The 24,017-nt window shown below is 43.1% G+C and overlaps 2 protein-coding genes across 4 annotated transcripts in view; both read right to left on the reverse strand.

The window, feature by feature from the left end:
* Positions 1 to 24,017, reverse strand: part of MRPS6 (mitochondrial ribosomal protein S6) — a 47,574-nt gene that overhangs the window by 23,392 nt on the left and 165 nt on the right. The window contains exon 2 of the mRNA XM_069786103.1: positions 23,059 to 24,017. Within this exon, the coding sequence (XP_069642204.1) occupies positions 23,059 to 24,017 (959 nt within the window). The remainder of the gene's footprint in view (positions 1 to 23,058) is intronic.
* Positions 878 to 23,198, reverse strand: SLC5A3 (solute carrier family 5 member 3). Of its 3 annotated transcripts, XM_069785180.1 has the most exons (5): positions 23,059 to 23,189; positions 15,102 to 15,213; positions 13,846 to 14,137; positions 13,533 to 13,733; positions 878 to 9,247 (listed from the first exon to the last, which is right to left on the reverse strand). In XM_069785180.1, the coding sequence occupies exon 5, from the start codon at positions 8,943 to 8,945 to the stop codon at positions 6,804 to 6,806; it is 2,142 nt and encodes a 713-aa protein (XP_069641281.1). In that variant the 5' UTR covers positions 8,946 to 9,247; positions 13,533 to 13,733; positions 13,846 to 14,137; positions 15,102 to 15,213; positions 23,059 to 23,189; the 3' UTR covers positions 878 to 6,803. The 3 variants fall into 3 exon arrangements, with proteins under 3 accessions (XP_069641281.1, XP_069641280.1, XP_069641279.1); XM_069785179.1 differs by lacking the exons at positions 13,533 to 13,733; positions 13,846 to 14,137; positions 15,102 to 15,213 and adding an exon at positions 18,779 to 19,059; XM_069785178.1 differs by lacking the exons at positions 13,533 to 13,733; positions 13,846 to 14,137; positions 15,102 to 15,213 and having other exon boundaries at positions 23,059 to 23,198.

The following is a 24,017-nucleotide window of genomic DNA, read 5'->3' on the forward strand; positions in this document are numbered from 1 at the left end:
GACTCATGTTTGGTCTCTGCTTGCAGAACTGCATTGATGTTTTAATCTTTTTGAAATAGAAATCATGAGAAGGTATCCTTCCCTCCCCAAAGGCAACCATCTAAGCACTGACTACCACAAGCTGTAACTGCCTCCTACAAGTGAGAAGACAGCATCACATGTATCATTCTCAGAGACTGGCTGCTGGCACAGGCTCCTTGGAGGACTTGGGCACTAGGACCGACTTCTAGATCGCAGTCAGAAATAAACACAAGACAGACACCAAGGCATCCAGGCTGGGGCAGTCCCAGAGGGATAGTGAAGCACAACTGGAAGTATTTAAGGGCACTCCAGAATCACATAAGAAGGTGCCTGTCCCACTCAACAATTGGTTAAGCAGTAGCTGAACAGGGCATTTAAAGAAGAAAAAGAAAAAAAAAAAAACCACAACCAAAAAACCCCCCACAATTTTGCATGATAACCAACAAGGCCGCTCTGCTAAATGAGGGTTTACCCATATTTTGTTTTGCTCTGCAGGGTGCTTCAGGCAGGTAGCCTTGCCCTGCCAGCATCCTGAGCTTCAGGTCACAGAAAGATCAGTCCACAGTCCAGCCCACCCCAGACTCACCTCCCCACAACAGAAGTTGGCCTAAAGTTTTTGCAGCCAAACTCTGCACCGGTATCTTGTATCCTTAAGTTCCTCTTGCAGTTTTAAAGAATCTAGTTTGGAGTTTTTTACTTCTCTAACCAAATGCCCACACCCTGCTTCAAGAGGTCTACCTTTTAGTAACAGGGAAAAAAGGGAAGTATCTTTATATGTAGTGATGCAACGCTTACTACAAGTAAGAATACATGACAATTAGGGACAGGTTCTCCAAAATAGCTTCACAAATATCTGTTTTGTTGTTTGTTTGGTTTTTTTCCTCTATTTTTATTGAAACTTTGTACAGAAGTTTTAAACATTTCCATACAATACTTTTAGACAGGACAAAATGCCATGGTAAAGGAATGTAAACTGCAAGAAACACAGTCTGAAGTATCCAAATACTCTCTAATAAGAGTTTTAGTTTGAAGACTAATGCAGTAGGCAAAATAATATGCATACAGTATACAAAGAACAGTATACACAGGGCCAGCAATGCTAACTATGAAAATTTTGCATCAGATTTACTTCAAAGATTTATAGCAATATGATAATTCTATACACTAGACCAAAATTAATTTATCATACATCGTTTCTATGACAAAAAGCTTGTCATTAAGGACAGTAGCAACTTACAATATAATTAAGCTGTATTAATCTCATTAACACTTCTAAATCTATATTCCTACTACAATAATTTTTTTCCGTATATTGTCTTATAAGATCTTAACAGACCTTTAAATAACACTTTACTAAAAGAGACCTGGATCCATTATAGTGATCTTATCTACATGCCCGTTTGGCTTATTTAAAAAAAAAAAAAAAAAAAAAAAAAGAAAAGAAAAAGAAAAAGAACAAGGGACAAGGAAAAAGGCAGGTTTCAAAGGGTATATGATATCATTTGGTTTTGGTCTGAAATGTATTTTAGTTGAATAGTTAAAAAAACAAAAAGGCAGTTCATTAACTGGTATTTTATATAAAATCTGCAGAAAAATACAACAGCAACAAAAACCAAAAATACTTCACAAATATCTAAAAAAACATTTTATCAGAGATACAAGGTAAAGCAGCATCACTTTGACACTGTGCTTTAAAAATAAGAAGATGAATGAAGAGACTGCTCTAGTGATATTAAAAATTTGCTTTCTTCTTGAAGAAGACTACTAACATTTTGCACAGCAACTATTTTTATAACCACCTCATTTAAAAACGTGTATTCATAGACACAGAGAATTGTCATATCATTACCATTTTTGCTCAAAGTGTCTGACTTTACACAGTGAAACTGATAATGCTAAGTGTCACCAGATGTCACTATACCATGAATATTAGAACAGAAGTGAAGCAAATGCCTTTAAACCAACACCATAAAAGAAATAATAGAAAGTGTTTTGTAAACAAAACAAACCACTTTGCAAAACAAGAGAATTCAGAGATCTCACAGTGAAATCAGAAATCCTAATTATATATGTTTACATTCTAGGACTACTCTTTACCTTAGGCCAATTAAAGCACATTAAACCATTTAATTATATACAAACATTTTCTTAAAAAAATTTTAAAACATTGCACACAAGTCTGCTTTTTAACATCACATAACAAGGTTAGTTTTATTTTCAAAACAATTACATTTAAGGGCACAGAACACACAGAATACCAAATTAACAGATGAGTACTTTTGCTTCGCTATACATGCTAAATCCAAAGATTTCCTCAAGAAAGCTAGAGCTTAGCAACTCCAACTTCTTCCATGTATCCTGTTCTCTGAAAGGGAGCATCTCCCAATACCTCCTTTATCTTAGGATTTAAAAAAATATATATATAAAAAAAATAAAGCTGTACGTTTTAAAGTTGTAAGCATCTTCTGCTTTAAGTGTTCGCACAGAGATCCTTTGATGGCTCTGCCCGCTTCACTGCAACATTGTGGGAAATCCTTTTCACTACTCGGTTACAGTACTCTCATAACTTGCATCAGAAGTCTCATGCTGGCCCTTCTGGGATTAGGGTGGAAAGGGGAACACGGAAGTGGAGAAGTAGAAAATACACAAGCGGTACACTGAAGGCCATTTTAATTTCTTACAATCTCTCACCGTTTCCTTTCAGGTATTAGTAAAAGCTAACAGGAAAAATTACAAAAACAACAAAAAACCCTAAACTTTGGCAGAGAATAGCATCAAATCAGTCATTTAAAAAAAAAATTAAATAAGAACAGTCTCCCAGACTGTACTATGGAGCTCTCAACAAGCCTCTTTTTTTTTTTTTTCCTTTTTCTTTTTTTTCTTTTTTAAATAAAAGGCTTCTAACAAATTTCTGGGAGAAAATTCAAATATCTTAACAGAAAAATAAGTTAAGGGAAATAACAACAACAAAAAGGTGTCATTCCAAAATAAGTTTTTCAAGACTGTCGTTCTAAGCACAAGGCAATAAATAAACCAATCGCTGCAAGACAGAAGCACGTGTCCTCCTGGATCTACCCCTGCATGACCAGCCAGTCCCACCGAGAAGGAGGGGGGCCAGGCCAGTCATTAAAATTTATGGAACTGATTGTCCATTATGGGAGACACTTTGTAGTTTTACTGGACCAAAAAGTTGGTGTTTAAACCAAAACATATTAATCTGGGTTAACACCTCTTCTATGTAGATCATGATCAGAAGATTAGCAAAGGCATGTTTACGCTATAAAAAAAATCCTCAAGCAACTTCTTATACTAAGGTCCATAACATAGGGCAAGGTACTTGCTCACCAATAAACAGTTTGCTTGAAGCCTTATAATTTTTTTTTTCTAATAAAGACCTTTTATTAAGTGGTTATATGCAGCAAAGAACATTTGCAAGTTCTATGACAGCTCTAAGACATAAAAACAGAGCACGACTGAAGAGGCCAGCATTAGGCAGAGAGTAGCACAGAAACACATTTTTAAACGACTGAAGAGAAAAAGCACTGGAAAAATAATTTGCTTAAAAGCTTCTTAACAATAACAGGTCTAAAGATGGGGGGATGCAAAGTATTACTTTATTAAGATCCTGACTGACTGCAAATCACCACTGTGAGTAATGCAACAACTTGTTAGTTTAGCAAAAGTGAGAATAAATTAACCGGGAGATGCAGTATCTCAGATTCAACAGTCGAAGGCTACACCATATATTTGCAAAGGACTGTGACTCCCTAACACAGTCAAAGGACAATTTCACCATGGATCTGACTGTAGTTATACTGAACAGGATACAGGTATCCTGTGTATTAACTCTTTAAACAGCTTTCTCTTTAAATAGCAAATGATTGGGGGGGAGGGGAGGAGAGCAGAGGAAAAAAGCTGGGAAAAGCCATTATAAGCAAATCACTCTCCAGGTGGCAATAAAAGCCATGCTTTCAGCTTCATAACCATGTAAGGCACCCTGGGAAAAAAGCAAGCACAGATAAAGCAATGGCAGCCAAGCAAAAGGGTCCCTGAGCTAACCTGGCTTCGCAGGTTAGGTGGCAATGCATTTGTTAATATTGAGAGCAAAAAGGACTGGTCTGGAAAATCCGAGTACCAGCTGCCGATAGAAAGACATGCCAAGTTACTAAGGGACAGTGCCTGGTACATGATTCTCTCCTTCCCTGTGCCAAACTAGGCATATTAGCCAGATCCCAGCCTTTTCAAGAAGGTATTGTTGGACTGAGGCTGATCTTTACCGTCCACAAGTTGTTATTTTTCATCCTACTAAGATAAAATTTTGCCCTAGATTACTTTATCCTGCATAGAAACAATTAACTATGTTTTATATCTTTTTATAGCACCATCGTTCCCAACTCAGCCCACTAATGAAGTAACTTGAGATGCCATTAACATATTTCACATACTACAATTTTACCATTAAAAAAGGATTTGAAGTATTTTTCTGAACGAAGCCAGCCACACAAACCATAAGAAAATCTGTCTTGTCACACTGGTATTAACATCAAGACTCAGGTATGGTAACTCTCCTCTTCTACATATATTACAACACCGCTCCTACATTTATTACTGTATTTCCAGTTAAGAGTAATCTACTTTCCAGCAGCAAAAACTGAACAAAGTGGAGAAAGGTGGGGCATCCTGGCATCTGTCTAAAGTCTCAGAATGAATGGGATTCAATCAATTTAAAAATGACACAAAACAAACAAAAAAAACCACAAAAATGAAAATTAATCATTTTATCTGAAAATATGTATTACACATCATACTACTAAAAGCTATTTGGACGGCCTGCAGCTTACAGCACCACTGTACTGGAAAGCAAACTTTCTCCCGCAGTCAAAGGCAGGATTAACCCAAATTTCATTTCTACAGAACCATTTCACCCATAGGGATTGGTTGTTGTTTATGTGCCAAGGAAACACTGCTGGACCCTTGAATCGATGAACTGTCAGCATGGTCCCTTAGACCGTTTTTGGCCTAACCAGTTTGTGCTCTCCCAAACAAGTCCCAAGAGGAGCTCAGGAGCAAAGACAGCTGGAGAAATTATTTTCACAGGAAGCCTGGATGTGACCCCTCTGTCCTGGAGAGTAAGGAAGTTTAATACCACGAGTGCAGCCACACGCTGTCAGCTGGCCTCTGTGCGTGAAAACAGGCCCTGGCTTGGTTTAGCGTAAGGGCGAGAGCACCCAGGATGGCAATGCGTTCCCCTGCTTTACCAAGGTGGAAGCGGACCGAACTCTGCAACCTTTTGGTCTGTTGAGTTCCACCGACCTGCTGCACACGCGTCCTCCACACCTGGGAACTGTTCATTCCCTGCCCCAGGCATCCATCCTTCGGGAAGAAAGAACCTCAGCACCTTGAGACCTACTGATTGATTGTCTGTGACTGCCTGGGAAAAGTTTCACTTTTTTGAAGAATCGTAAGGGCAGACCTTTGCTGCCAACAAAGATTACAACTGCACGTGCTCCTCTCCTGACACAGAATACCTCAGGAGTCATTCCTTAAAAAGGAAGATTTGACAGGGTGAGAGAGGAAATGGGAGAAGACACAAGGCAAAAGGACTCTGGAAAGTAAGAACCACTTCCTCTTCTTTCCCCCACTTCCCCTTCCTCTTGTCTTCCCACTTGTTTTTTGCCCCTTACAGACTCCATATATGCAGCAATGGTAGGGCTGCAGAGTATTTCCTTCTAGGCATACACAGCAGAGGAAAAGAGTTATTTCTCAGCGTGCTTACCAAACTGAAGACATGCAATGTCTCACATTTCTCTTTTTCCCATGTGGTAGAACCTACGTACAGGTTTTTCTCTAAAAAGAGGCTAACCCTAATTATGCCCTAAAGGTTTGGGGACTGAAGAGGCTGAATATATACTCCTCTATTTCAATATACCACAAAACTCAAATAAAGAGTATTTCTTTTTTTCCTTTTCCCCCTCTTCTCTATTGCCAGTTTGTCATCTCCAGGTTTTTGTTTTTTTTTTTTTTTTTAAATACGGCAACTTTTCAGTAATGGAATTTACAGAGAATAAAATCAAAGACAAAAAATTTCTTACAGAGAAAAAAAGACAGAAAGCTACTAACAGCTATCATGTTTTAAGTGCTACAAGATGAGACAAAATATCTTCCTGTTGTTGCCATAAGAGAAATGAAAAACTGAAAAAAACCTAGCAGCAGCAAGCAAAATTAAAAGGTGCTAAGTTGGCCAAGGTAATACAGCTATGTTACAAAGAACAACTACTCAGCAATGTGCATTGCAGCCCTACATTTAAAAATCTTTCAACACTGCTTTAACCATTTAGATTTTACACATCAGTAAATGATTACTTGTTATCTTCACCTTAATGCTGACTGAGCTCTGTAACTGCCTGACTTCAAACACAGCCACCTGCCTGCCTTTGGTATATTTATACATGTATACATGGAAAAACAAAAGGTTAGTACTGCAGATGAAAAAAAAAGACAAAAGGGAAAAAAGAAAAAGACACCACACAACACATTCTGCCTTCAGCAGATCGAACAACATGTCTCAAATGGTCTCTAAATAGGCTAAAGTTGAGTTGATCTTACAATTATAGCGTAAACAATGCCTGGGTTGCGGTTATGCTGTTTGAAAAGAAAGAAAAAAAACCCAACAAAAAAACAAACAAACAAAAAAAACCCAAACAAAAAACCAAAACAAAATCTCCAGAGACCTGTATCAACTTCTGTATGTTTAGCCATACCCTTAAAAGTTCACTATTCACTCACAAAGAGAAATAGACAAACATGAATATTCCAAGCGAACAGACACAGACCAGTCCAGTATTTAGTAATAGTTTAACTTTTGGAGTCTCTTCCAGCATTTGTAAACAAACAGTCTCTTCCTCCATCTCCCGAACAGCTCTCTTGTTCATGTTTTTACTTTTAAAGCCACAGAACCAATCTATGAATTTCAAATGTCTGTCTCTATCATCAGTCTCTTCCTCATGCTTTTTCTCTCCCATCAAAGCTGCTTGTCCATTCGAGTAACAATCTACTGGTGTCTCGACTTCAGAGTGACTCACAGAAATCACCGGGTTGCTATCATCTCTGCAAGTAACCAGAAGATTTATATCCTCCGGCTTAATATTTTTAATATTTTCTTCCGATTTGCCATTTGGAATGATATGGTTAGCGTTTTCATTGCACTTGAGGATGCTCTTTTCTTGCACTTTGTACAGCTCCCCCTTTGCGGCGTTCTCTTTTATGTTCCTGTTTTTCACAGCCCAGAAAGTGGTCGTCCGAACCTGCTCCTTCGTAGGCGGAGGCGTGAGGAGGCTTACTACAAAGGTCACAATCCCAGTGATCCAGAACAGAGCTGTTGCAACATACATGTAATGGATGTTTTTGATAAAGCTTGGCCTAGTATCTGGCTGGTTACACTCTGGAGCACGATAGATAAATGCCAGTATCAACCGTATCGCTCCAAGAACAAACCCAGCCATTCCGCCATAGAAAGCCCCCTGCTCATTGCAACGCTTCCAAAAGATACCCATAAGAAACAGAGCAGCCACCGGTGGGGTCAAGTAGTCTGCTACCTCTTGAATATAAAGGTACATCTGACCACCTTGCATTTCTACAATTATCGGGACCCAGGCAATGCTTATAACTACCATGAACGCAACAAAGACTCTTCCTACAATCATCAGTTCTCTAGACGTCGCGCTCTTCCGAATGAGTTTGTAGACATCAAGTGTGAATATGGTGCTGGCACTGTTGAATATTGAGTCCAAGTCACTCATCAGTGCAGCGATCATCACAGCCATCATCAGTCCCCGTAGACCAACTGGCACAAGTTTCATCACCAAACGTGGGTAGGCAATGTTAGAGCATCCAGCTCTGCTCCCGCAGACTTGAAAACAGTGTTCCGGATTAATGCAGGCGATATCATCTGCAAACAGTATTCGTGAAATCATCCCTGGGACAACTATAATAAACATCGGCAGCAACTTTAAGAAGCCTGCCATCAGAGTGGATCCTTTGGCATGAGCAATGTTTTTTGCAGCTAAAACTCTCTGAACTATGACTTGATCAGCACACCAGTACCAGACAGAAGCTGGGGTCTGTCCCAACAGAAATCCAGGCCAGGGAATATCTTCATCTGTTGGCTCACGCAACATTTTAAGAGCATCAGGCTTTGGGTCGACATTGCAGGAATTGGTATTGGAAATGTTGTAGGTTAACAAGATAGACGTAATATTTGGTGATGCTAACATATACCTTCTTTTAACTTCTTCAAACCCACCAACCTCCATAATACTTATGATCATAAGTGTGAGGGCACCAATAATCATAAGCAGAGCTTGAAGTGTGTCTGTGTAGATGACAGCCACAAGACCTCCAGTCACAGTCAACAGTGCAGTCATTCCAATAAGGAGGATAACTGACAAATAGAGGTTCCAACCTAGCGATTCTTGAATAAAAAGCGCCCCTGAATACAAGTCAACTGAGAGTTTGGTGAAGATATAAAGAATTAGAGACAATGCTGCAAAATATATTTGAATTCTATGCCCTCCAAAACGCTTGGACAAGTATTCAGGCATGGTGTATACTCCTGACCGGATGTAGACTGGGACGAAGACCCATCCTAAAAGCTGCAAAAGCATTAAGGCGTTGAATTCCCATGCACCTACTGCAAATCCACTCGCCGCTCCAGATCCTGCGAGCCCAATGAAATGTTCACTTCCAATATTGCTCACAAATAAAGATGCACCAATAGCTACCCAGGTCATAGAACGCCCTGCCAAAAAGTAGCCACTTACGGTGCTCCGATTGTATTTCCACATGGCAAAAAAACCTATGCACATTACAAGCACGAAGTACAGTGCCACAATGGCAATGTCTGCTGTTTCCAAAGAAGCCCTCATTTTTGTAAACAAAATGACTTCGCACAGCTGACGTCCACTTCTCGCCCCCCAGCAAACGTCTTTTAAGCAACACGTGAACCAGTTAACATATATCAACACTGTGGATCAAATTCTTTGTCCCTTGGTTTGCTGTCCTGATGCTGGTGGTTGTGGTACATTTACTTTCTCCGCTTCTCAAATGGAAATTTGGAACTTAGCACGCACTTTTAATCCACATTCCACAAGAGCATCAGCCTTAACTCAGTTGATGTAGGAGAAATTCTTAGTTGCAGCTAAGTTTAGTGAGGCCTACTGTACCAACCCTGCAAGGCAGCAAAGACAAAAGACAAAGATTGAATTAGAGAAGAATTTCATGAAGTAATGAGAAAAAATTTGAAGTCTAGTAAAACAATGACTGAACACCACAGACTTTTTCCCCATTATATTTCCTGCTGTATTTATGCAATCCATAATACACATAATTAAATATTTGTAGAACTAAGTAGTAATGCCTTTTACAAGTCAACTTTAATGTTTACAAGTACCTTAAAGGACGCAGCAATTCTGGAGTATTAAATGACCCAAATTCCCCAGAACAAGGCAAGGAACAGAAATATATTTTATTTTTCCTTACTTTAGAGTCTCACAAGCCAACTCCTCAAGCCACTAAACAGGCCTTCCTCTTTCAAGCAATTTTAGGAAAAACAAACAAAACAAAAAAAAAAACAAACAAAAACCAAAAAAACATCGCTAAGGAGCATTAACCTGGCTAGTCATTTCCTGTATTGCTTTAGCACTGCACCCCATAAATCTTGTTAGATCCTGGCATCACATGCATGTACTTGAGACACCAGCTGGCTGCTAGAGCTAAAAAAAAATCAAAGTGAAGTCACAACACTGTCAAAAAACAACATAGATTTAAGATCAGCTGGAGAATCAAGGTTATTCCACAGGTTTTAGACGAGTTTGCACCTGTCTGGGGTACAGATGATCACAGGGTTACATTTTACTCTGAAAGCTCTTCATGCATATCCCACGTAATCTAAGTGAAGAAAAAGTCCCATTCAAGCAAATGACAAAAGCAAAACTACACCCAACATCCAGCTTTAGGGTATTTCTGTCTGCCATGTGCCTTTTGATACCCACACCTGTGCAGTTTCAGGAGTTTTTGGGAGCACCCTAGGCACAGGAGGGAGAAGCAGATGGATTTTGGGAGTGGTCACAGTTGCCAGGAAGCGCTGTTCCCAGCACCGTCCATTTGCATCCAAACATGAAGAGGATCACTAACATCAGAGGTAGAAGGTTTTGAGGCAAAGCGTACCCTGCTGCTCTATTCCTGAATCCCCAGTCACACTCAATTCTACCAAAGCAAGTCAGGAAACAGGCACTCATTTAGGCAAGCAGGATTGAAGTGCTCAGTGTAGGGAAGGGCATAATAAAAAGACTTGCTGGCAGACAACCAGACAACCAGGTAGGAAAGGGAGGGACACTGAAGAGCTGCACACTGGCTCCTACCTCTGCCACAGAGATAGGATGCTCCTATCTCCTATTTATGCCTTGGGAGGTATCATTTACCTATACCCACCCAAAACCTTTTAATGGGTTTACAGAGTGCTGGACGTAAGATTCTTCTACTTCCTACAGTGAATGGGCACAGCAAGGGAATAGAAGACCAAAGCAAAGAACCAGTTTAGTCTAAAGATCAGAACAGAAATCTTTAGTATTCAAGATTATTACAGAAGAGTAAAAAAACAGGGTCTGACTCCATTCCTCTTCCATACCTACTGGTAAAGGTAATGTAGGCACAAAAAAAAAAAAATCACTAGATCTTTTTTCTGACCGTAAGGTCTACCAGCCTTAGAAGCCTTACAACCATCAGCTTCAGGCACTCCCTCTTCCACTGCATTTGCAGAAGTGCTCTGGCACTATGCTGAAGCTCACATTTCCCTATTAATTCATCTATGATTAATGCAAACACCCAGATAACATATTCTGGTATTTGGGTGGTTGCTGTAGCATATTCTTTTTGTTTAAAAAAGAGTAAATAAAAACATTACAAATTCTCACATAGACTGTAATAAAAACTACAGTTAAGGTAGAAAATGCACACGCTCCCCCCTCTGCCTTACTTTGTGCATTACTGAAGGCAGCAACAGTGCCGATGTAAGAATGTGCGCTTCTCATTAAGGCAGATGTATTTTAAAAATAGCTTACAGCAAACCACAACTTCAACCTTAAGGAGAAATTCACAATCACGTTATTCGTACAAGCTGGCTGTTTTTCAAGAGTAGTTCAGAATCAAAAAAAGATAATAAGGGTTCCCTACCACCACCACAAACCCACATGAGAATACAGATATTCATTCTGCTAGAGTTATAGCCAATAATGAGAGACTATGGAGACATGGCACAAAATGGACTGATTACAGTAGTGTGCTAAATTTATCATGCTCATAAGCCTCAAACCACAGATGTATTTTAAATTCTTCCATAGAAGAATTTACATTTATCCCCACCCACAAATGTGGGTTAAATGGTCTATTAGTTTAATCCAACACAAAATTGTAAACACTTCAGATCATATGCCACCATCAGATGCAAGTATAACGTACTATTCTTAGTTTTAAGCACTTTCGAGTAACACTTTAATAGTGTTGTACCTTTTACTGTATTAACTAGATTTTCAAATGCAACTACGTTATAATGTTTATACCAGAAGTATGAGTATTTTAAGGGAAGGGCAAGAAAAGATTTTACTCAGACACAGTGGAAAGAAGAAAAATTACTATACAGAAGATTAGAATAATGGGCAAGCTAAAGAAATAGTAACAACCGATATTTTCCCTCTTCTATTGTCCTGCTGTTACTGAAAAACATTAAGACCTGAACTTTAGTTCACTTCCAACCATCTTCCCTGTAGGTTAATCAATGACCTCGCAAAACTATACCGTACAGTAATACGCATAAATCACAAAAACTTGTTAAAACTAGGTCTATTTGATACAAGAGGTACCCAGCTCATAGTATGACTATTACAAGCATGTTCAAGCCCTCTGAAAAGTGTGTAGTAGAAGATGCAGCTGCTTTTGAATAAATTGTGACATTTCTCAATTAGGATACTTGCCAAACTACAATGGACTCATTCTATCCAAAATAAACAATATGTGAAGTTTCTTGAGCATTTTCTACCAGAAGGTACAGCCAGACCATGCATTTGAAATAATCAGTCTACAGCGACCTGAACCATCACCTTTGTAATCAACATCTGAATTTTGCAGGATTCAGCTTGCTTGAGCAGGAAGGTGGAAAGTTTTCAGTAGCCACTACAAATTTGCTGCACTCTCACTAACTTACTGTACTAAAGTAGCTTCTTGTACCAGTTTCTTAGACCTAATTCTAAAATAACCCTGGAACTTTTTTTCATTATGAAAATGAGATTCGTCCCTCTGAACTTTCAGCAAGTTATGACCTCAAGTCTTAAGAAGGACTTTTGAGACGCCCCATGCGAGTTTAATCTCAAGTTATTAGAACAGCGTACACTGTGGCACTGACAGAAAAAAAAGACAGAAAGACAGCACTGCTGCCAAGAACTGTGAATTTTTTTCCCTAAGGCTGTTTTCTGGCTGGATCATATCAAAGACACAAAACAATGTGCTTCCCTCTTGTCTGAAGATAGAGGGCTACAGCTTTGGTGAAACAATGCATATGTCTCTCCAACAGGCAGTCTGTCCTTTAAGGAAAAAAAAAAAAAAAAAAAAAGTCTTAAGCAATTCCCTGAAGATATACTAGATAATGTGAAGCAGATTTAGGGTGGGATTTTTAGGAGAAATTTGTATGATTGTTTTAAAGGAAAACTTTCTCCACAGTGCTTTTCTAATAAGACAGGTCTTTAAACATGCCAGAATCAAACTGCTTTCTGCTCAGTCTATTTCTCTTTGTGGCAGATAGGAAGTTTCTCAATTGACTCCCCTTTTCTCTTACAGTTAAAAGAGTCAGTCCCAATGGGCAATGCTTTAAGGGTTAATTTGAGGATGCGGATGCCCACATACCACACAGGAACGTCCACTGCTATCATTTGTTAGCAAATTAAGTACATAGTTAACTTTACTCAAAGACTTCAAAGTAGTTTTGAGGTTTGTTCTTAGAAACTTTTTTCTTCTCCACCTTCTTCAAGCACGGGTATGTTAACTCATACCGGTAGCATTTTACCTACTGAACAACTCACACGCATGGACAAAATGTACCCATACTGCCACGCTCAACACCTACATGGAAAATACTAACAATCAACAGTCTCTCTCCCAGAAAAAACGGAATACAAGTATCATGTCTTGAGCAGGCCTGTACAACAGTCAATCCCTCAACTGTGTTGTCTGGCCTGCTCACACTACAGGCTACCTGCTACGGACACACAAGTGAGTTCCTACCAGTCCACTGCTCCACAGTAAACACAGGGTTGTCTGAGGTAGCCTATCTCTTGGAGAAAAAAACAAAACAAAAAAAAAAAAGGAAAAACTTTTTTCCATTTATTGCAGCGCTCTAGAAAACAAAAAAATAGCAGCACAAGTGTTCTTCATGGAATAACTGGTACATATCAACTTATCCTTACGTAGTACATGCCCTTGAGAAAGCAGGGGCTATCCTTGCCAGCTGCTCAACAGAGCCCTAAACCTTCAGGACCGCGGTTTCAGGACCTTCTCTTGAAAACCAGGAGCTGGGGCAGAAGAGCCGGGCAGGAATCCCACCTGAGACAAACAGGGTATGTCATAGGAAGCAGGAAAGCTCGGAGGCAGAAGCTGACCTGTAGCATCTAATAAATAACTTGAGTTAAGGTCTGGACTGGCATTCCCAGCAGCTCAACAGGCTGGAGTATAAGAGTACCACATTTACAAGTTACCTGAACCAGCAGCGACCTGACTAACCTGTTTGCCACACGTGCTCTGCTGCCGCAAAGTGGTACTGCATCAACACTTCTGCTGGCCTTGGAGAACACAGGTGCCGCAGAGGCAACTCTATAAATCATCACTACCATAAAAGTCCAATTTGAGGTGCAAGGTTCAAGTCAGTCACTCAAAGGAGTTGTTATGAACACATAATGCACTTTTTTTTGTCTGGGGTTTCAGGAATTGCTCCAGTTCTGGTCTTCATTTTACTGCAGCATCAGAAAAAGAAGCTTGCTCCACAATACATTCTTCTCAATTCTTTTCTAAAGGACTGCAGAAGGAGACATGAGAGAAGTAAGTAACCTCGCAGCATGCAGTTCAGCAGAAGAAACAGAGAACTACATTGCATTTGCCAGTCAGAAATGTAATGCTACTGTGGACTATTACAGAATCAGTAACTGGAGTACTGTAAGGCCAACTGAAGCTGAAGGGCACCGTGACTAACAGTGTTAGATTAGTAGATCAATGTAGTTGTTTTTAACCATACTTTCCCCCTATCCCAAGTGTATACACCTATTTAGGTCTCCCAGCAAGTCACAAATTAAGGGGGCGGGGGGAAGCAGAAGAGGATACAGCTTTATTGCAGTGCTCATTCAGTACTCAATGAACACAACAGAAGTTACAGTACTGCTGAATTGCAAAGCAAGAGGAAGATGGCTTATTTTCTGAAATCTGTATCACTAGCAGTGCCTCAGCAAGCCACTTCATGCCACTGCCTGTGGCATTCACATTTGGATGGTTTCTTTCCCCACAAGTCACTCCCCAGCGCTCTGTCAGGAATAGTGGATTTATTTGCTTCCACTGTTCTTCCAGAAACTCCAAACACCTGAAGGGGAAAGGTGGTGGGTGTTAAGCTGGGGACAGAAGAAAGGAGACAGAAAGTGCCTTTTTATTTGTTAAAATAAAGAGATACCAGAAAGAAAGACGATCTTCTCCATACCTACCTAGACATACTGTAATCATCTTAGTCCTTAAGAAAGACTAGTCCATCAGCTTAAGTTTAACTTAAAACTGACTATTAGTTTAAAGAAAATATGTAGGTAAGTACTTCCTTTTCCCCTTGTCAGCCCAAAGAATTGGTTTATGCTTACACGGGGGACAGATGTTATCTGGGTTCTCTGAAGAGAGCTGAAAACTACAGCTGCTGCTCAGCACCACTGAGGAACTGAGCCACTCCTCCCCAGCAAATAAGCAGAATCATTCATGTCTCTGCCATAACTCAAGCAGATAACTACCAGAGGCTCAGATGCTCAAAGATGGGTTGTCACTATAAGCAGCTCCACTCCTCAGCAAGGAAACCTTTTCTTTGCAACTGCAGACAGATGACGTTCTTCCTTCTACAAAGAACTAGAAGCAGAAGAGGAAAGAGGGTACTGAGAAGGCAGGTAGTCAGCATGAAGTAAGTAAAGAGCACTACAGGGCAAAGAGGGAAAACAAGCCATTTTAATGGAAGTGGGAGGGGGCATCTCCCCCAGGAGATGGCAAAAAAAAAAAAAAAAAAATAGAAGTTTCTGGCAACATGCAGCGTAAGCAGAATTCTCCCTGCCAGCTATGTGTGTCAAGACATCAGCTTACATACCAAGTTGGAAGCTGCAGAGAAACACTGAGCCCAAAGACTCAAATTCCTTCTTGTGGCAACCTAAAGTTCAGAAGCCCAAACATTTTCACTGCCACTGGCAAGTACTATTTACTTAAATTAGTTTGATGAAGTACTTAGTCACTAAGATCAACAGCAGAAGAATGGGTAAAATAAGCATAAACATGCAAGTATTTGATTTCTGTAAAGGATTTGGGACCACAGTCAAGTTTTCTGGATGTAGAGGACAAACATTATCACCCTATTAGAAGCACGCCATCAGAAAGTGTTGTAAAATCTCTACCACTACTGAAGATGACCATTTTCTTTAGCTGCAAGGTACAATGGTGTTACCCATTTGGTGGTTATCACCATTCAGCAGTAACTGATGTAACTGGCATACTCCCAGCCTAGAAAAATGTGCAGGTTCACCCCATTCGAAGAGGATTTTGGCTAGGAGAGTATAGAATTCAGAAGTTACTTGGGGAATGAGAAAGAAGTAGTGGAAGTGTCAGTCACCATGCAACTGGGCAAAATACTAGGAAGAAATTCTTCCTAAAATTTCTCGGCAGAATAAAAATATAAAACCAGACTCATTAAGCTTATTTAGGACTTCCTCAAGTTCTTATCACATTTATGGCTACCCACAATCTTTCCAAGAACATAAAGCATCACAAGTTTTATTGAAAGGTGAGACAGAAGTTTCAGGGATATATATCATCCTAGAATTTAAGTTTGAGACCCTCCAAACCTCCTAGTCTGGTGGGTGCTCTTGCAGTATTTATGATCCTTCTTGGGGATTTTAAGACACCAAAACAAGGCTTAAATAAAGTTATATTGGTTATAAAACAACTAGTGCTATTCTACATCAAGCTTTGCAATTACCTATATTAAAAGCTACCAAACATTAATTTATTTTTCTAATAGTCTCAAACACATCAACTCCACCGAACACAATCCCCTCCTGTATCCATGCTCTACACGTACCTTTGGTTTTGATTGCTATTCCTTAGATATTTGCATAACTGAAGCACAAGGACTGGCTTGCAAGTGGACAAACCAGGATTAAACAAAGATGTGAGAAATAGCAGAACAACAGTTCCTATGTAGTTCCTCACAATCTTATTTCTAGGGTTCATGACCCTTCCTTTACACCATCTGCTTCTTTCCATCTCCTCTCATCACCAGGGGTGCTGCATCTTCTTTAGTATCTCATTTGCAGCACCAGTATTTGCACTAGTGCTCCCACTGCACAGGTCCTTCATTTACACAGACCTTGCCTTACTTTCCATATTTTCACTTCCCATCTTTCCTGTTCCACTTCTACATAACAGTTATATTTTGCCTATCTGTCCTCCCTTTTGTTTTTCTCCCCCTTCACCTTCTTATCAGCTCTTCTACAGAATGCACACCAGAGAGATTCCTGTTGGTCCATTGGGCAGGCAGTTTTGAAGGGAACAACCTGGTGCCCAGTGGTTCCTGCTGCCCTTGGATAAGCAGCACAGACGCTGGTATATGCAGCTCTATCAAGCAACTGCTTCCACATCAGCAACTCTTACATTGCCACAGACTTGTAGCAGAGGAGGTTGGGGCAGCTGTAGCTCAAAGAATTGGCAGCCTGCTCTGGCTGGAGTCTGACAAAAAGCAAGGTAAGTTACTTGATCATAATCAACAACCACCAAAGTAATTTTTGGGTGGAAATTGCCAGCGTTATGGCCTGGAACAAAGGAACTGGAGAAATCAGCTTCTGAAAGAACATGTAAAGAAAGCAAGAATGTCCATTATTACAAAATATGGTATGTATGACGTACTAGAAGAAAGCAAAGAAACACACATTCATACTTGAATTAATTTAACAGCTTATTCTAAGTGATATAATGGACATCTTTTAAAGAATCGGTCACTTTTGAGGGTTTTTACAACAATGGAGAGCAATAATGCTATTTTATCACAACAGGTTCTCTTTCCTTCTTTTTCAAGAGTTAAAGGATAGACAATCTGCTTTCATGCTGAAGTTTACAAACATCTCCCTCTTCATATACATGATGCACCCACATGTATATATACACGCAGTGAACACATGAGAAGAGATACACAGCCAAGAGAGAAGAGCACATTGCTAAGTAGGTAACAGGGGCAAAGAGAAGTCATATCTTAAAGGATAAGTAGCCATTCCTGCCCACTGAAGAGGGGCCAGCCAAATCCCACTGAAGTCTGCCAGTCCCAGCATGGACACAAGGACCTACCCACAGTCCTGCCTCGGTGCTCAGGCTTGCAGCTCTACAGCTTAGGGAACAAGAGTGGCAGAGTTAACCAGTGCATCCCATTACAAACAGTCACTCAAGCACATCAGTCGATAAGCTGCAGAAGCCTGTATAAATCAAGAGGCTTTTGAATCCCTTATTCTTGCTATCAACTTAGTACTCACTTTGGACAACTTTGCCAAATGCACTGAGCTAACAACTATCCGCCATAAAAAGGCTTAAACTATTTTGTAAAAGAGAATAATCCTCTACCTCCCCCCATACCCAAGCCAGGCAATATCCCACACTTGGCAGAAACTTAGAAGAGGACCACTCTCAAGTCTTAAGATTGAAAAGTGGCAAACGTCAGCCAAGAAGGTACCATTCTCAAATGCTGTCTGTATCACACACTTCAAAAGCCAGTTATTCTTATGGAAATGCTTAAGGCAGAAAACAAAAAGCTGACTCCTACAGGAGAGTCAATGCTAGATCTTGTGGTTTTCCAGTCTTGACTTTTAGTTCCAACTCTTTGGTCTTCCTTCCAGCAGCACCCCATGACACAAGGGTCCTTCCCTGCTAGGCATAATACTGTGAAGAAAAGCCTGTTTCAGCCTGCCAAAAAAGTCAAAGGAAATAGAGGAAAACTTGGGTAATTTTAACCTGCTAAGTACAGGAGAGGGGCTGGGAAGATGTACCATTCAACTGTAAGAACAGGCAGGTTCACCAGAAAGGAAAGAAAATACAACAGTATCTGCCTGCTTACTGCCCTCTTCATCCTCCCCGCCTTCTTCCTAGCAACTAAGATATCAAAAGCCCAATTGCTGCAGCTGCCTACACAGCAATTAAGTGTAATAGCCAAGATGTCAAGCAACACTACTGCCCATTACTTTGGTTTTCCTAAAATAGCCAACAATCTCCACAGCAGGTAGGGAATTTCTGAAACATGGCAACCCACTCCAAAGGCAACAAACAGATGCTGAAGACAAGTTACATTGTGTGAACATGTCAATCAAACCGGGAGCCCAGATTCACTGTAGTATTACAGAGGTGTTTGCTGAAACAAGGTAATGAGGTTTTAGACTAGGACACACACTATGTACAGGTGAAGTGGGGGGAGACAAGTATGCTGCTAATAAAATATTGATATGCTTCCTCATTTTTTGCAAAATACTCTAATATAAAGTACTTCCAAACTGTCCATTCACTTCAGTCCCAGTTACAAGGTTGTTTTGTTGAAGACGGGGGTCCCAGCTCGCAACAGTCGAGCAGCAGCAAGAACAGCACGGGAATACCGCCACCTTCTCTCTCTGTCCTAGGTCCCCCGGCTGCCAATTTTCCTTGGAGGGTGTCTCGCATTGCCGCCCTGTGGTCAGTCTGCAAAACAGCATCAGAGCAATAGGAAGCCATTTCCAGCTCTTCCTTCCCCTTCCCCCCCACTTCCTTCCCCGGGCTCTCAGGGGACTTTCGGCAGGACAAGAAGGGTAGGAAGAGGAAGCCTCCCTGAAGAGCCCTCCTTTCTCCAGCAAGCGACAACTCCTGCTAACGCACTAGCGGGTCACTACCCTTTCCTGCTGAAGGTCCTGCTCTGCCATAATCCCCCTGCTGAAAGCTGAAGATGACTCTCCTGGGAGAAAGTTAGAAATAATTAGAAATTCATCTTTTGCTATGAATAGTAAAGTTTAGAGCATGAACAGCTGTGTCTTCATTTTGCACCTCTACCTTCACCACAACAGTAGTCTTTGACTTGGGCTCTTGAGGGTAGGCAACGTGTTCTGCACACATCTGCACACTACTGATAGCAAGTCTGCCATCAAACTCCCCAAGCTCACCGTACTATTTGTTATTTGCATGTTGGAGTGTAGAAAGACACACACGTGGGCAAAATTCATTATTTCCACCCTAAGTTCCAGTCACTTCACTGGCGTCGTACCTTTCTTCTCCCAAAGCGTCTCCTCCATATACTCACACACAGAGTAACACAATCCAAGTCCCTCACTGCAGCTACTCTTCAAATACAGTGATGCCACAGAGAAGAAGTTTTTTATTTATTTATTTATTTTGGGGGTGCTTTTAGGATTTTATTATTGTTTTCCCTAAGAGTCACTGACTGGGGTCTCTGCTGAGCAGGGTCTCTGTCCACAGGCAATTTACAAATACGGTATTTCTAGTGCAAGTCAATTACCTGATCATAGGCTACCTACAAAACAGGACAGAGAATGGCTGCTCAGCTTTGACTTCAGAATAAAGTCACAAGGTTTTGTGAAAAGTACACACAGACAACTGGTGAAAAAGTTTGAAAGTAAAGGTTTTCTCCCTTGGCTTCCCCCCTCCCCGCCAAGCTTTTTGGTGTTGCATTTTTAAGACACAAAAGAAAGCTGAAGAAATCTGCCAAGAAGCAAGAGGACATGGGAGCATCAGGCAGGACTGAGGGGTCACGCTCACCCTGTAACCATGTCGAGGCTAGCTGGGCAGGGAGGAGACCAGCTACACAACAGACTCCACGGTTCACAACAGAAGCTACGTGCAAGAAAAGAATGAGGAGGGATCCCTGACTTGAACACAAGCAGTGCTAGGGAGCAACAGAGTTTAAAGCAACAAAAATGAATTTGAGGGATTTATTCTGCCTACATCTATGAAAATGCCAAGGTAACCATTACAGACAATTGGGAGGAGGGAGGGAGAACCCCACAGAATCATGAAGCTTGCCTCTGAAGAGACCCATGAAAGTCTACCAGACTGTAGCTCTGAGAATGTTTGTGCTCAAGCTGCCAGGGAGCTCACAGGAGTTAATGACAGCCCTAGAGCACAAGAAAGCCAGGTGGCAGGGGCTTATTTTTTTTTTTGCAAGGCAGCGGAGCTGTCAGAGATGAGGAGGGATGCCACAGACACCAAGAGAAGAGTCAGCACTTGCTCAAGCCTCAGGAGGCACCAGAGCACACAGCCACCACACAGAGGGACACGGCAAGACAGTGAACACCTGCCAAGGGTAGCTTCATCAGGAAGCATTAGTGTTAAGAAGCAATGTAATTTATTCAGGACTGTATATGATCTCTCCAACTTCTACAGGAAGGAGTTGTGCAGTCAGTCCATAATTTCAGACTGTTTTATTAGCCCCATATTCAGGTCTCCAAGTTTTCACTAATTTAAGTTAGCATTACAGTCAATATTATGCAGTGCTATAGGGGTCATTAGCGAACCCCTTGCCAGGATTTAGCAGCACCACTACAGAATTTTTTTTCATTACACAAAAAAAGGCAGCAGTAGCAAGATACTGGAACGCAAAAAAGCACCTAGATCTGGTGTACTGTCAAGAGCAACAAAAAAAACCAGCATCGAGACAGACTCTCTAAATTTTAGAGTTACAACAAGGGTAGGTTAAAAATAGCAGTACACCTGAACCAAAACTTAAGTGTTTTAACATAATCACAGAGCTAAAAAACATGTTAAGATACATTTATGAGGAAAGAATATACTGGAGAGTCAAATTTCAAAGAGGAAAAGGTTGCAGATGTTAAATCCTGAGTACATCGGTGCTCATTAGAAGCATCTTACAGCTAAAAGCTTATCCCTGCATCTCTCTGCTCAGATCCTAGAAACCGAAGATCCTTTCCACTAGACAGCACTCCATGGCACCCTTTCAGAGCAGTCAATTTATTCGTGTCTCAGTATTATGTCAGATTTGCTACGCTTTCTGTCCTGCTCTGCACTGATAGCATCTGCACAGCATAATGCATCTCCCACATTAACAGCATGTATACAAAAAGCATCTCATCACCTTACCTATGGCCTATACATTGATGAGGAGGGGTGTGGAAAGAAAAAAAATTTAAAAAAATAAATCGCATGTTGACAACCCAAGTCCAAAAGCAGCATGTTTTGTCAGAGCAAATGCTGCTCCGTGAGGTGGTGCAGCAATGTCACCAGATTTTTTCCCTGTTGCTGTATTTCTCCACTAGAGGACTCACCTGAGAAGTCTACTACAGCTTCTGCAGTTAAGCCAAGTTAAAAAAAAAAAAAAACCAACCCTGACATGTGGATGGTACATGTAAAATGAATGGAAATGTACTAGTATGTGTAGCACATGTAATACATGAAGACATGCTTCCATAACTACAAAAGAAACACAGCAACGCTATTTAGCTTCCACTTATTCTATGACAAATATACATGTTCATTTAAATGAAGGTTAAATGCAAGAGCAAGCATATCCACACTGGGTCAGATCAGAAGGGTTACAGCCTAGTGTAAGTGCTGCTACATTCCAACACCAGCACTGCATATTAAGCTGGAAAGTAGCAGATAAACAAAGGCTATAGAAGGTACTAGAGAAGGGCCAGTATCAGCTATTATCTTCCAAATAAAGGGTCCCATCCACACAGAGATGTTTCTATTTTATTATTATTTTTACGCACAAGTACACACACCCCCCGCACTGAATCAGCTCTTGTAAACCAGAAAGAGCATCATAAAACCTCACTTGCTTACACCACGGCTTATCATCATGCTGCCAAAACCAGTGGCAACGGCTAGCAACCCTTCCCATGGGCGATACAGCAAGCCATATCAGCAGAGCTCAACTGGTGTTAGCAACGGCAGGAAAAAATAATAATTACTGAGAATTCCCGGGTACAGAGGGGGGCTGGAGAGGCAGGGAGCTGGCACCCCACGAGGGGAAGCTCACCGGAGTGAGCTCTTGTTTTTCCCCACCAAGGCTCACCACAAGGCCTCCCAGAGGCGAGGGGACCTAGCGTGGAGCTGCTGCAACCCAGCCAGGTAGCCAGCGAAGCCATGGCAGGTGCTGGGGAGGGGGAAGGGGAGCACACGGCAATGGAAAGAGCTGGTGCTGCAGAGGAAGAGGGGGACGTGCTGGCACCCGTGTATAGGGGCAAGGAAAGGCTAAGTTCACTTGCACCAGGCTAAAGGGCGGGGGGGGGGGGATAAGAGAGGGAGAGATGCATCTATTTCGCCAAGCGTGGGATCTGCTTACCTGCGGACCAAAGGGGAGGGGGGAGAGAAGGGGACTGCGGCTCTAAGGGAGCAACTAAGCAAACTCTCCGAAGGAGCGGGGGCAGGGGAGTGAGGAAAGAAGAGGAAGGGGAGAGAGGGCAGAAAAAGACACAGGAGCCCGAGGCACCCTGCGCAACTCCACTTCAGAGCGCGGAGGGGAGGGGAGGGCGGGGAGGGCAGGGCTCGCCCCGGGGGAAGGGGCCGGCCGGGCCGCCCCCCGCCCCGCCGGGCGCCCGGGCGTGAGGCTGCCGCGGCGAGGCCGACACGCGGCGGCATGGAGAGGAGGCAAGGGGGGGGGGGGGGGAAGGGGGGTGTCTGTCAGGTCCCACCTGGCTCCCTCCCTCCCGTCTCCCCTCCCTCACTCACCCTCTGCATGGCTTTCAGGATCAAAGCCAGTTCATAGCGGGGCATCTTAGAGCTGGCTTGTGGCGGGAGGAGCGGGGATGCGTCGGGGCAGAGGGTGGGGAGGTGGGGGCGGCGGCGATGCCGGAGAGGGGGGGAACCGGAGGAGGAAGGCGCGTCCCCGGCGGCTGGCGACGACTCCTGCCCGCGCGGCTCCCAGGCTGCACAGACACCCGGGCGGGCGAGCGGGCGGCGCGGCTTAAAGGGGCGCCAGCAGCTGCGCAGGCTCCGCCGCGCCGCCCCCTGCCCGCGACAAGCGCCGCCTCCGCCGCACACACGCCCGCCCGCCGGGGGGCCGCTGCCGCCCGCCCGCTCGCGGGCTGCCCCGCCGCCCCGGCCCGGGGAGAGGGGTAAGGGGAGGCGGGAGGGGGGACACCCGCCGCCGGGGAGCAGGCCCGAGGCGGGCGGGCGGGCCGAGGCGCGGCGCGGGCGCCGCCTCCCCGGTGCCGGCGGCGCGGGGCCTGCGCCCGCCTTCCTCCTTCCCGCCGCCGCCGCCGCCGCGGCGGCTGTGGCTGCTGCAGGGAGTGGAAATTTCCACTGTGTCCGCCCCCTCGCTCTCCCCACCCCCCCCCCGCTCCGAGCGCGCGCACACACACACCCGAGACCGCACATGGAGGGGAGGGGGGGAGGAGGACAGTGCTGGCGGCGCGGGGGGCCCCTGCGCCTGGCGCCCGGCCGCCGGCGCCCACGGCCGCGTCGTCCCCGCGCACCTGGGCGGGCTGGCAGCGGCAGCAGGGCGGCACGGCGAGGCGGAAGCGCCCCTGTGCCGGAGGACGAGGCGCGGGCGCCGCGGTGGGACGGGGCCGCAGGTGCGGGGCGCCCGCGGCTCTTCCAGAACCTTCCGCGCCCTCGTGCCTCGGGGCGCCTCGGTGCCCGTCGCCCGCTGACAGGAGCGCAGGTGGATGCGGCCCACCCGCAGCGGG

This window comes from Haliaeetus albicilla, chromosome 6 (assembly GCF_947461875.1).
Source record: "Haliaeetus albicilla chromosome 6, bHalAlb1.1, whole genome shotgun sequence".
Taxonomy (NCBI): domain Eukaryota; kingdom Metazoa; phylum Chordata; class Aves; order Accipitriformes; family Accipitridae; genus Haliaeetus; species Haliaeetus albicilla.

Excerpts from the sequence above, each read along its gene's own strand:
- SLC5A3 (XM_069785178.1), bottom strand. The coding sequence starts at position 8,945 with ATGAGGGCTTCTTTGGAAACAGCAGACATTGCCATTGTGGCACTGTAC.